This window comes from Anopheles coluzzii, chromosome 3 (assembly GCF_943734685.1).
Source record: "Anopheles coluzzii chromosome 3, AcolN3, whole genome shotgun sequence".
Lineage (NCBI taxonomy): Eukaryota > Metazoa > Arthropoda > Insecta > Diptera > Culicidae > Anopheles > Anopheles coluzzii.
Window position 1 is genome coordinate 2,319,290 of NC_064671.1, and position 12,376 is coordinate 2,331,665.

Sequence of the window (12,376 nt, forward strand, 5' to 3'; positions counted from 1 at the left end):
TCAAGCTGCTGCTGGCTGTTGGCTGTTTGGCTGTTGGTGTGGCTTAGGAAAATCAGTATAGCAATTTGTCACCTGGCCGCATGCCTCCGTGGCCTAATTTAATTTCAACTTTCGCATTCTCAAATGTAACCAATGCGATGCTTGAGCGAACAAGTGTTGCATATTGTGGGGTTTTTTTTGGAAAAGAAAATAGTCTTTGTTAGGGGATTTATGTTCAAATTAAAACTGATATAACTGGTATAAAAACAGCCCAAGGAGAAAAAAACAGCAATTGTGGACTGAGTATTTGATTCTTTCCCTACTAACCAGTCCTTCCCGCTAGTTGCTTCTAATCCAAAGGTTAGGAAGCCTATGCAGACGGAAGGGGGTGTTTGGCTTGGAGATCCAGGGGTTCTGTCCTATTTCGGATGTTGGAATTAAACCTCTTAACTCCAAGAGCTTCTGCGTTTGAATGTATCTTTATTGAAAATATGACCTACTTTTGTACTAAATTTGTCCTTACACGTTTACCCGAATATCCGTTTGGACTGGATAATTCGTGTTTCCAGAAACTGCTTATTTTGACGTGGAAGGATAAACAATGGTTACCATAGGATCAGATTGGTGAAAAAATTAATTTAGAATCGCGTGTGTAACAATGCCCGTCATGGGTTCAAGCCCAGAATGGACCGTCCTCCCGTAGCAAGGATTGACTATCCATAACATGTAACACAATAATCCCAATCAGACACAGCCACAGTGTCAACTTTGTCAAATTGACTTCGAAGCTGTCGAAGAAGTCACAGCAGTCGCCGTACAACGCCGCCATTGTAATACACCGTCTCGCATTGCGGTGTGACGCTGCCCCCTTCTTCCTCCTTAGTTCAAGGATAATGTCCCGTTCGCCGAAAGCAAACCATTACGCCGAAAAGTTCACAGTCCAGCCGGAGAAGAGTGTTTGCAGCATTTGCTAGACGCAGGGCGATTTCGAGTGCGAATCTTGCAACAAAGAGAAACGAAGCTCGAAAAGGCAAGGTGCACAAAACCCTCCCCAAATACTTAAATTGTGCTTTGACACGGATGACCTGCCCCTCCCCCCCACCCCCCACACAACGCGAAGGCTCACCCCAAAAGCGAAAACCAAACATCAAAACCCGATCGAAGCCGTGCTTTCTGCACGATTGCACCCCAAAGGGAAGCTTCAATCATCCCTGACCGACGGATCCTTCGGAGATCTTTCGGAGTGTACAAAAAAACACACATAAAAATAAGAAATAAAGTGTCTACAGTGTCTACAGAGCAACTTCAAAGGCAAGATTACAAGATCTGAGATCGTTGCTGGCAGTAGAAGCGGAGGTAGAGGAAACTTTCCTTTATAAACCATTCACGTTTATGATTAAACTAATTTTCCTACCGTTACCCGGTGCGCCGGTTCGAGTGCTCTGCATACAAGATTTTCCCTTGTTTCTTCTACTTCTTTGTTTTTTTTTTGCTACTGCTCTCCAAACACTTGAGACATCCCTGCTCAGACCTCTAAACCATCCACTGCGGGGAAACAACGAAGCTGTGTAAAGACATTTACTTGTGCGCACCAAAGCACAACGCCCGTCGCCCTGTTCGTCTGGATGATCCAGTTTGATAGTTGTTGTTGCTTTTGTTGCCTCCCCCCTCCCCCTCTCCCCCAACATTATGGGAGAAGGGAGGAGAGGAAACTTTTACCTTCCAACCATCGTTTTTCATCGCTCAATCTCCCATCTTTAGCCGAGTTTTGCCACCCGGGAATGGTTCCGGCTGGACCAAAGTTCTAGCCGCTTCTTTCAGCCGCTCAGAAGTTCTGGTTTTCTTTTTATCTTTTTTTTTTGTTGCAAAAATTTGAACTTCGGTAATATCGTCGATTAAGAGTGGGCCAACTTGTGTCCATCTCATTTGCATGCTTCGCAGTATGCCGCCGCAACGCGCCGGCGAAGGTCAGGAAGCGGTAAAGCTCAACATGCCGTACCGTATCGGCCGAGCTTTTTCACCCAAACGTCACCTTAACACTCGCTTGTGAAGGGGAAAGCGGTTAAGGGAAAGTGTATTGATAGTTTGGTCCTCGCAAGAAAGACTTGTACGAGGCAGATTATATGCGAGAAGCGAAAACCGTTCCCTGTATACCTGCGTACTCGGCACCGCCACCGGCACAGGGCAAACAATTTGCATAGATTTTCCCCGTTTTCCTGCCACTTTGCTGCGCTTGTTATGTAGAGTATAGTTTGGGCGTAAAACACTAACCGCTATCGTGCTTTGGCCACGCAGCAAAACTAAACGAAAGTAATTTGTTTCGCCAGAGTGTTGCTTTGGATTAGGTTCATTATGCAAGAAGGGGGGAAAAAGGAAAAACTTTAATAATCCTACGATCGTTTTTAGAACACCGAGAGTTTCACAGAGAATAAATTAAGAAAAAACAGGTCTATTTTTGTCCTACGTGAATGATGGCTTCATTAGAGGCACCTCCACAGTGCCTAGCCAAGTGCCGGCAAGAGAGTGCTGACTTGACAAACTAATCTTTCCCCCTCCCCGGCTGCGTGCTGAGACACCGAAATACTCCACAAACATTAGGAAGTTGGGTGCAAATTCGGTAACTAAGTACACAGTACCGGAAAAAGACTTTTGACGTAATCATACAGATAAATTCGAATTAATTAAAACTTTTCCCTATGCCCTATCGCCCGGCTGCGTAGTGCGGAATAAGCATCCTCTGTGCATAATGAGAGGCGTCCTTCACCCCCCCTCCGACCATCACCATTTCCACCGTGTTCCGAGTCATTCAGATGGAAAACTTCTCATTCGCTTCAAATCTCAAGCATTTCAACATACACACACACACACCCATATGTGCGGATGGTTGAACAAACTTCCAAATAAAACGCAATAGATCTTCCCACACCTTCCTCATGCGCTGTACGAACCTTGAGGACGAGGTTCTGATCTCTCTCTCTCTCTCCCAGCTACTAATCTCGATACAAAGCTTCCCGTCCTCCCGTACACAGTCTTCGCATTAGCGCAACGTTTTCTGCCCACGTGGCCCCCAGACCCAAAAGGGTAGAAGGAGAACGGAGTCATGCGGGGACAGCGAAAACTTCCTAATAAGCATTTACAAATGTAGAAATAACTAGAAAAGGCAGGTGAAAATTATGTGGCGAATGGATTGAGTGCATAAATCACTGCCTGGCTGCAGAACGGAAGAGGGACGCACACCACACGCGTCAGCAAGCAACCACCGCCCCCCCCCCCCCCCCCCCCCCCATCTCGAGGTCCCAAACTTGGCGCATGATGGCGTGGCCAAAGTTTCCTGCTCCAGCACCGGGAAAGCATTGGAAAAGTGGGACAAATGGGAAGTTTTTGCTTCGCTTTTGCGAATGATAAATTGGAGTTTGAGGAGTTATTAGATGGAAGCATACACGTGCACACACGCACGCACGCACGCACGATGATGATGATAATGATGGTACCATGGATTGTGTAGTGCTTTGTGGGGTGAGGAACTGAATGCGCGACATTCGAGATGCTGCAATAGAAGCCGAAAAGACGTGTTATTTGTCAATTTATTTATATCACATCCCATTGTTGAAGGAAGAGATTGTTTTATGACATTGCTTTGCAGTTTTGTTTTACTAAGAATAGCTGCTTATTGACCTCTTTTTCTAATCAATTGCAATCTGCCATATCCTCTAATGCTCTTATGCCACTCTAAATAGCTTCCACATCTACTGTTACTTATTACTTCCTGGAAATTAATCTCAACAGTCAATTATGCTGACTCGGCGCAAATTTCATCCTCACATACGCACACAGACACCCATATCCACCAAAGGCGTACTATCCCATTATTTGCATCCTACCTTCGAACGCGCTTCGACTAATAAGCGCAACACACTGCGCATTTATGCATCCCCCGGTTGTGTAGCAACCAAACATCTCGTCCTGTAATTGCGATAATGTATCACAATACCCACTGCACATCATAGCAAGCCTCGATCTTACGGTAATAGCACACGGTACAACGGGGTATGTATGTGTGTGAGTAACATGTGTTCGGACACATCGGTGTCGGTGGTAAATTGCCGTACACGTGCAACACACAATTTCCACAATTTCCCCCGTTGCAGTTGCAGATTAAGGATGCAAGGAGTTGCATTTCGCAGGAAGCGGAGCGAAATGAGACAAGTTAAATTTCAGCTATGCACGATATCAAGCAACACAATTGCATACAAGAAACTGCACTTTCATCATTTATTTCTGACGGGGACGGTTGTTTGGTTGGCAAAATGTGGCCGTGGATTTGCGCTCAATTCCTGTGCCAGGAGTATTGATGCTAATTGAATCACATGGCACATGAAAAGGTGTGTGTGTGCACTAGAGGATACGACACGAAAGTGGACAGAATGAAGTTGAGCATTGTATGGCATTGTATCGCAGTCAGTTCGAACAACGAGCAAAACTGCAGAGGAAACGGAGCATGAAACAATATTATAATGAGATTCATTTCCCTCTGTAATCGTTCTCAATTCTCACCCGCAGCTTTTGAGCGAGCCGAGCGAGGCATGCAAAGTGGATTAAACATTTACATCACAAAGCTTGCGGAACTAATCCAAAACCGAACGACGGGGCGCAAAAAGAAGCCGAGCTACAATATCAAATCACACCATTAATCTCATTCATTACCGCCATAAATCTGATTTGCGAGCGCGAAGAACTGTAAGCTCCAGGCGTACTGGAGGCTCCCGGCTCCCTGGCTCGGGCTTACTGGCTGGCTCACTCGCTGACTGACTAACTGACTGATGCCCTTCAGTTAGTAAATGTGAAATTTCAAACGACCATTCCCGCGTACAGCTTCAACCACGCTACATTATTTCACAGCCTAATGAATATCTAATGCCCAGCCGCGTGTCACCACAACGTCACGCAAGTTGTCAGGAGCTTTGCGAATGTGTCGGTACACCCGCCGATGGCCCAGCGCAACGTGTCCTCTGCCCAACATCACTTCCGGTAACTGGTTGGTCACCAGCGCGAATCGAAAGCATTTCAAGTGCACACACACACACACACTTTGACTTCGATAATACCTCCCTTGTCCCTTCCCCCTGAAACCCCCATAGCATGCATTGCGGTCAGTAGTGTGGTTCGTGGTGCGCGCAGGATGCCCCGCGAGCCCCATGACGAATGGTGCATTATTTATTATTCATCAAAAACTGGCTGAATGATGCAGATGCAAACCCATTTTACGGGGTCACAGGGAATCGGGGGATAAATCCAAAAGGCGAACATGCCGCTGCATCGTGTGCACATCGTCCGTATCATTTCAGCGTGATCTCATGTCGATTTTACCAAGGCCCCAGCCTGCCTCACTCTCCCTGTTGGCCGACGAATCCTAATTATAAACTTTCTCTTGCACGCCTTCGAGCAATGGCTGCCCTTGCTCGTTCCCTTCATTACTGTGTGAAATATTCAAATTAGACGGCGATGGCGGCAGTAACATCAGGGTACGGATTATCGATTATCGTACGGTTGTGGCAATCCGATTGCATTCGAAACGGTTTCGAACCGATCAATATTTACTTTTCCATCAGTTTAATCGCACCAACCACGACGGTCAGCTCGACGAGCGGAAGTCATAGCCGTTACATTTGATACCACTGTATGGAAGGCGGAAATAGAGCCACTTCTATTATGCTACAGTCCCCATATCGAATCTAAATGAACCTGACTTGTAGTTGAATAGTCTGGTGCCATTCTAACGACAAAATCTGCCAATTGTAAAGGTTTGTCTACATTGGCAAGGTGGCAAATGAACGTTTTTAGGGACCGTTTTTTCCACGTGGAGCCGCCTGGTGGTCCATTCTAGAACGCAGTGGTGCGTTCTTCGTCTCTGCATATGCGTCGTTCCCGGTCTCTATTGGTGGACAGTGCACGCTTGATTGAGAGCGGATTATCGAATGATGTTTTGATGTGTGATTTTTACAATGTGGATCATGAGTTGATTATTTTATTTTCCGTTATGTGGAGAATACCAATATTTGTTTAAAAAGTAAAGAGGTATTTATCATTTAAAACACTTTTCGCTTCTTTTCACCGAACACTGTCTCATCACTGTGCGAATTATCGAGCATACACTGTGCCCGTGTTGCTAACTGTGCTCTGTGAGTCGCTCTATTTTAAAACCCCTTTTTCTAATTTGCATCATTCCTTGGCATTCATAAATTAACAATACATTTCAAACCATTTATGCAGTCGACCAATTTTGTTGCTTGGGTTTCTAGCACCTGCCCAAATGTCAAAGCAGTAATTTGACAACTCATCCCGACAACAATCACAACAACAACAGCGCACCATTTGTTTACATTCCTGCTCTCCCTTCCGTTCACGTGTGGCTCCTATTCTGCTTTTTTCGTGATAATCCAAAGCGAGCTAATCTGTTCCAAACTTCCCGCAAGTAAGTAACGTTAGCTGGCCCTTTATCAGCCACCAGACACCAATAAAGCCACATTAAGTAGATAAGAATAACTTGATTAGCCATGAATAGAGAGTGCCGATGGGTACAAAGAGGACGTATTTGTTACGAAGATTTATTAGTGTCTCGTGTGTGTCGTCTTGCTTCGTGTGAATACGTTTGAGGAATATTGAACATGGTTCCTTCACTGTTGCTCTGTTCGCTTTTGGGTAAGCAAATGTTGTTGCTAGCTTCTATGCAGGCACTTGTAGGCTGATCATGGGTGAACGCTGGATTGGAATTTCGTTTGCTAAGCAACTGTTTCTACTTTCAGTGTTATCCACCGCAAGCTCTGTGGCCGATGCCAAAGCCAATCTAACAAAGATAACATGGGCCCATGCAGTGAACGATGCCGAGTTTTTAACTCGCGTTCTGGCAAGTAAGTAACGTTCGGAGGCATCACGAATATTGGAGTAACAATCACGATACATTTCAGGCGATGTTCAGTTCATCGAAGCGGACATTTCGCTCGGCTATCTGAAGGATGATGTGAACAAAGAGCGTGAAATCCCCATCATGGCTCACCCACCTGCCACTGAGTCGGACATTTCCCTCGAAACGTTCCTGCAGCGTATTCTACAGTTCAATCGCGAAGCGAACGACCCCTCGAAGGTGAAGGGAGTTAAGCTGGACTTCAAATCCATCGGTGCCTTCGAACGATCGATTGACATTATTCGAGCTAGCTACGATATGACTGCATTCGACACGTGGATCAATGCGGACATTCTACCCGGACCGGTCGATAACACTGCCACCGTCCCGGTTGATCCGACGCGGTTCTTTACCGCAGCTCGACGTCTCGGCAAAGCAACGCTCTCGATCGGTTGGACCACTCGTTGGGGACCCGATTTTAGCGAAGGCTTGTACACCGAAGCGCAAGTAGACGCGATGATTGCTGCGATTCGTGCGAATGGAATCGACAAGGTTGGCAACGCCATTACGTTCCCGGTTAGAGGCGGAATCGTGGCAAATAGCGTGACCAACATGATCCGTTTGTTCTGTGCTTTGAAGGACACAAACAACGTAACGTTCACGATCTGGTCCAGCGCGGATGATGCCGTGAATGTAGAGAAGCTACGCGAATTTATCTTCACCACGGGACTGGACCGTACGTACGTTGATGTGCCGGACGATCTGCATAAAAAGCTGCATCTGGACGAAAATGCTTTCAGCAATACGTGCAAAAAAACGCTTCAGGCTAGGTGTTTTGACTAGGTCAAATGTATTAACTTTGTTACAATAAATCGGCTCTTTACTGGTCAGATGGGATAATAATTTTAAAAAAAATCAGTCTTCATTGCCCTTTGGTGACCTACCGTACTTCAAGGGTTAACAGCTTCACTGCGCAACTGTCATTCGGCTTGCATCAAACGAAACGTCAAAAGGCCAGCTGTTCCTGTGCTTTGTTTATTTTCAATTTGGAAGAAAATACACCAATCGTTTATCGCTCACATCCGAGGTAATTCCCCAAAACTCCTACTCGTATCTTCTCTGTTTCAGTATCTGGGCGCAGTTTTTCGTCCCACCGTACATCGAACTTTCAGTGACCGTTTCCGTGTGATCGGTTGGATCCAGTACAATCGGACGCGTGATCGTGGGATCCAGTCGAAACTCCAGCTCGACGGGTTTCACATAATTTGCCTGCATCTCACTGGTAAAACCATTGTTCAGTTTCCGCTTATGCACTGGAACCACCAGCCGTGGCTGCAGAGCTTCCGATTTCTTGGGCGCCCTTTTGCGTTCCTCCCGTTCCGTCCAGTTCCAAAACGTGACCGTATCGTGTTGATGCCTTACATGCGGTACAATATCTTTCATCGTTGTGGTCACGTATGGATCGACTAATCTGGCAAAGCCTTTCTCGTTTGTGTAGATAACGGCTTTCGGACGCTCGACCGGTTTGTTGCAAACTTGCCCGAAACGAAACGACTCCGCTGGCTCCGGGATGCAGCGTGTTTCGACGGACGAACCGTATCGCTTCAACGGTACTCGCACTTCCTGGGCCAGTTTGGGCTGGGACGATTTGATGTAGTTCAGACGCTCCGTGCGATGAATGAGCCCCGCCTTCTCGTCGTACTGAAGGGGAAACTTTTCCCTAAACTTTTCAAACGTCTCCGACATTGGTTGCCAATTGTACTGAGACTGTAGCGTGCGGTAGTTGCGCTCAATGTTGGATAGCTGCACCTGTATAACTAAAAAGGGGAAAAATCATCTTTCCTTTAACCAATTTTCACTTCTTTTGAAGCACTTACTTTTCTTGCTATCGGACGACATGTTGCGAAAGCCTTTCAAGCGTCGACTGTTTAATGGTACCAGCGAACGGTTCCCTTCAAGCACTCACCATGGCAACTGGGTTGCTATGCTTGCTGCGGAGGAGAAATCGCACAATGCAAAAGCACAGCAATACATACTCGGTGGTTTTAATTCATTCGTTTATTTTGCATTTTTAGAGGTTCGCTTTGGCGTAGATCCGCCCGAAAAAGTTCGCCTCTTGGCACGGCCCCGCGAAGCCGTTTCGTCCAGTTTAATCTTTTTCTTTTTCGGCGTCGGTGTACGCTCATCGTCCGTATCGTAAGCGGCCTCGTCGCCAAACTCCGTACTGTCATCGCTGATGTCCGACTGGAACAGGTGCTCCTTGTTGCAAAGAATTTTGTTCAGCCCGTACTGGGCTATGTCGTCGCTCAGCATCTGCAGCTTGTTGTTGAAGTGATAGTTTTCGAAGCGAAAATAGTTAACACCGAGCTTAAACGTTCGGCGCCGGTTATCGCCCACGATGAACCCGAACTCGATACCCTGGTCCAGTGCGCTAAAGATTGCTCCGGACCGGGAACAATCGTCCTTAGACTTCCATTTTGCTGTGCCAAGCTCGTCCAGTCGGGTGCAAATATCCTGCAGGGAAACTGCAATGCGAAAGGGTGGATCATATGCTGGGGTTTCTAACAAACTAAACGTTCGCACACTTACCGGGTCTGCCCACTTCCTGTAGTATGTACATTATTTCCGGTAGCATTATGTTCGGACACAGCAATTGTGCTTTCCTTCCTGCTTTCTGATCCGCCAACAGACAATGAACCTTGATGAAGGCAGCCCCAAAGCCAACTAGATGGTGCAACTTACAGGAAAACGTTTTCACTGTTTACTGTTGTTTTCGTTTGCAGAAAATGGGACTTCCCGATTTACCGGGCCAGCCGGAAGACGATAGCGCCTTTACGATGGACGAAAACAATACCGTACACCTGGAACCCTTGAGCGAAGATGAAAGTGACAACGAATCCATGGATGCGAACGGCTATGCCGACTATCAACCATTGAACATGGACGAACTGAATCACCCAAATCGGAGGCCGTCCCTAATGGAGGATGAAGCGGAATCGGGTGTCGGGGAGGGAGAATCGGTCGGGTTGGATGGAGCGAATAACAGCATCAATGCAGATTTTCTCAACGTAGACGTCTGGAATGCACCACGGCCCAATGAGTTAAACATCGAGCTGGATTCTTCCAAAGCCGCTGAGGTAAGACGCAGCGTTAATATTCGTTTGAGTTTGGCTGAATTCGAGAGGGATTAATTTCGTAAGAAATAATTGGATTTTTGGCTATCAAAATCAATCAATAGTTATGCATGTCATGAATGATTACATGAAGACACGTCCTCCAAGGTCTGTTACGTGCTTCCCGAAAGGGGAAGAAAGTGATTTGAAGCAAACTTAAATGTATTACACAACCCAGCGTTTCGGTTGACATCGGTTTAATTGTAATTAGAACGGCCACGGCGATTGAATAGGAACCTACCTCAGGACGTGGTTTATTGATCACATACATGTGTTAAGAAAGGACGTGCCTCGTGAAGGTTGCAGGTCACTTACATTGTTGTTTCGTTCTTTTGCTTTCAAATGTGTATTTCAAGTCCAACCCTCCCGAGAGAAGCGAGCGTGTATTATTCATTTTCATTTCCATCAACCCATGGGACACTTGGTCGTCGTCCCGTACGGACCGGACCTGTGTTTTAGTTTCCTTTTCTTTTCTTTTTTCGGGACAAGAATTTATTGCATCCCACCCAAAACAAAACATTACCCTTCCGGTTCCGGCACACAAGGCCAAAGTGCTCCCGCAGGAATGGTCATCAAATAGCTCGAACCGCCACCGCCACTGTCTTTCATTACACTGTTTTCTGTATAGCGATGAGCGTGTGTTTTTAATACATACCTGATTTGTACTTCTCCACACACACACCCCCGTCTCTTTGCAGATAGTGAACGTGATGGCCGGCATAAAACTGCCCACCACAGCCGTGCCGGAGTGGGCCCGCGGAGTGCCGGAAGAAGAATGGAAGGAAAATTTACTACAGCGAATTCGCCAACGACAGCAAACGGATGTTGACGATGGATGTAGCACCTCCTTCACAGTGGGAAGCAGTTGCCCGACGATACCCAATAGCAGTAGTAGTAGTAGTAGTGGTGCTGGTGGTGGTTCAAGTACTAGAACGTGATTTATACGCCATACATACGATTCATGCCAATAATAGCGTCAGCTTTCATTCCCACGTTCCCCCCACTCCCCCAATTCCATGCCACGGATCTCACACAGCAACGGCATTGATGCTTGATGGTAATGTTTAAAAAATGGTGAATTGAATTGGCTCAACCACCTTCTGTTTCCACGTTGCATCCTGGAATCCTTCGTTGAATACAATAAAGCGCACAGTGGGCTCACATTGGCCCGGCAAGCCGGCAAAGGAGTTGTTGTTCTATTTAACGATTTATTTTATGCGAAACATGAATGCCACAACTTCCAATTCCAAGGGGGTGGCGGGACGTCGTACAGTGTAGCATAATGGCACGCGGTTCACTGCGCGCTGGAACTCGGCATATGCGCCCGTGCGATCACCAGGCCAGGCCTTTGCCACATTTGTACCGTTTAGCCGGCAGGCATGCCGTGCATTTGCATTTCCGTTGCACTTCCGCCTTGCGCGTGTCCGCTACTGGGAAAGGGGGTAAAAGCAAATTCCATTCACACGACTCTCAAAGGAAAGAGGTGAATGTCGCCGTACAGTGTGGGCACGTTTCATAAAGTCTGACCCGAGTGACCGGTAACCGTAACGCCAAATTTTCTCTAATGCTAACCCTTTATCCGGCATGCATGCAGGGGAAAATGAACTTTTAAAATAACACAAAAATGTTCACACGTAATTTAACATATCCGTGCGCGTGCCCGCCGTTGGAATTCGCCCGCTGCCGTATGCCGGTTCTATATGTGCAAGTCACTCGATAAGGGGGGGGGGGGAGGACTGGGATTAAGTGCGACCGCGCTGATTGCTATGCTCGATAGAGTGTAATCGTCCGGTACCGGTGTAGTGCCGGACCAGGACCGTACCGCAGGCGCATGCATGCAATGTGTGGCGGCGCTAATTGAATACACGTTGATACACCCGGCAAACATGGCATGCCATGACAATGTGTTTTTCTGTGATGATGGGAGGCTTTATCAAGAGTATCGTGCGGAAAATGATTGAGAAATAAAACACACGACAACACCAACCATTGGGACACGGGAGAGAGCAGGAGGAAGTGGTGGTTTGTTTTGTGTCGAAGAATGTGCCAAAACATTTCCTTCACGGCGACGTACGGAAATCCCCGAAGGATGGAAGGATTGGGCCAATCAAGGGCCAAGTTTTGCTTCACAGCCCCGGGATTTGATGCATTGTCCGCGTGCACGAAACCCCCTGTGAGGACTTCAATTTTTGATTGCTATGGAAAATTGAGATTCCTTTCAAAGCTGGAGCTGGATGGACCGGAGAGAACAGGCTGCGACTCTCCGCTTCAGTATCATCAACATCGAAGCGTTCGTTTATCAGCTGCAGCAGGGGGTTGGAGA

General features: G+C 46.9%; 3 protein-coding genes across 4 annotated transcripts; 2 read left to right on the plus strand and 1 right to left on the minus strand.

Annotated features, from left to right (window-relative positions):
- Window positions 1–6,322: 6,322 nt before the first annotated feature.
- Window positions 6,323–7,770, plus strand: LOC120957795 (protein FAM151B). 2 transcript variants are annotated; one of them, XM_040380157.2, is made up of 3 exons: window positions 6,323–6,451; window positions 6,783–6,887; window positions 6,945–7,770. In XM_040380157.2, coding segments are annotated over exons 1-3 (885 nt in total). In that variant the 5' UTR covers window positions 6,323–6,450; the 3' UTR covers window positions 7,724–7,770. The 2 variants fall into 2 exon arrangements, with proteins under 2 accessions (XP_040236091.2, XP_040236090.2); XM_040380156.2 differs by lacking the exon at window positions 6,323–6,451 and adding an exon at window positions 6,470–6,678.
- An 86-nt stretch (window positions 7,771–7,856) lies between these two features.
- Window positions 7,857–11,237, plus strand: LOC120957798 (male-enhanced antigen 1). Its single transcript, XM_040380161.2, has 3 exons — window positions 7,857–7,967; window positions 9,664–10,017; window positions 10,752–11,237. Exons 2-3 carry the CDS (start codon window positions 9,667–9,669, stop codon window positions 10,989–10,991), a joined length of 591 nt encoding a protein of 196 aa, XP_040236095.2. The 5' UTR covers window positions 7,857–7,967; window positions 9,664–9,666; the 3' UTR covers window positions 10,992–11,237.
- On the minus strand, window positions 8,614–9,615 carry LOC120957797 (uncharacterized). The gene is made up of 3 exons (XM_040380160.2): window positions 9,470–9,615; window positions 8,758–9,405; window positions 8,614–8,697 (listed from the first exon to the last, which is right to left on the minus strand). The coding sequence occupies exons 1-2, from the start codon at window positions 9,513–9,515 to the stop codon at window positions 8,939–8,941; spliced, it is 513 nt and encodes a 170-aa protein (XP_040236094.2). The 5' UTR covers window positions 9,516–9,615; the 3' UTR covers window positions 8,614–8,697; window positions 8,758–8,938.
- Window positions 11,238–12,376: the final 1,139 nt, after the last annotated feature.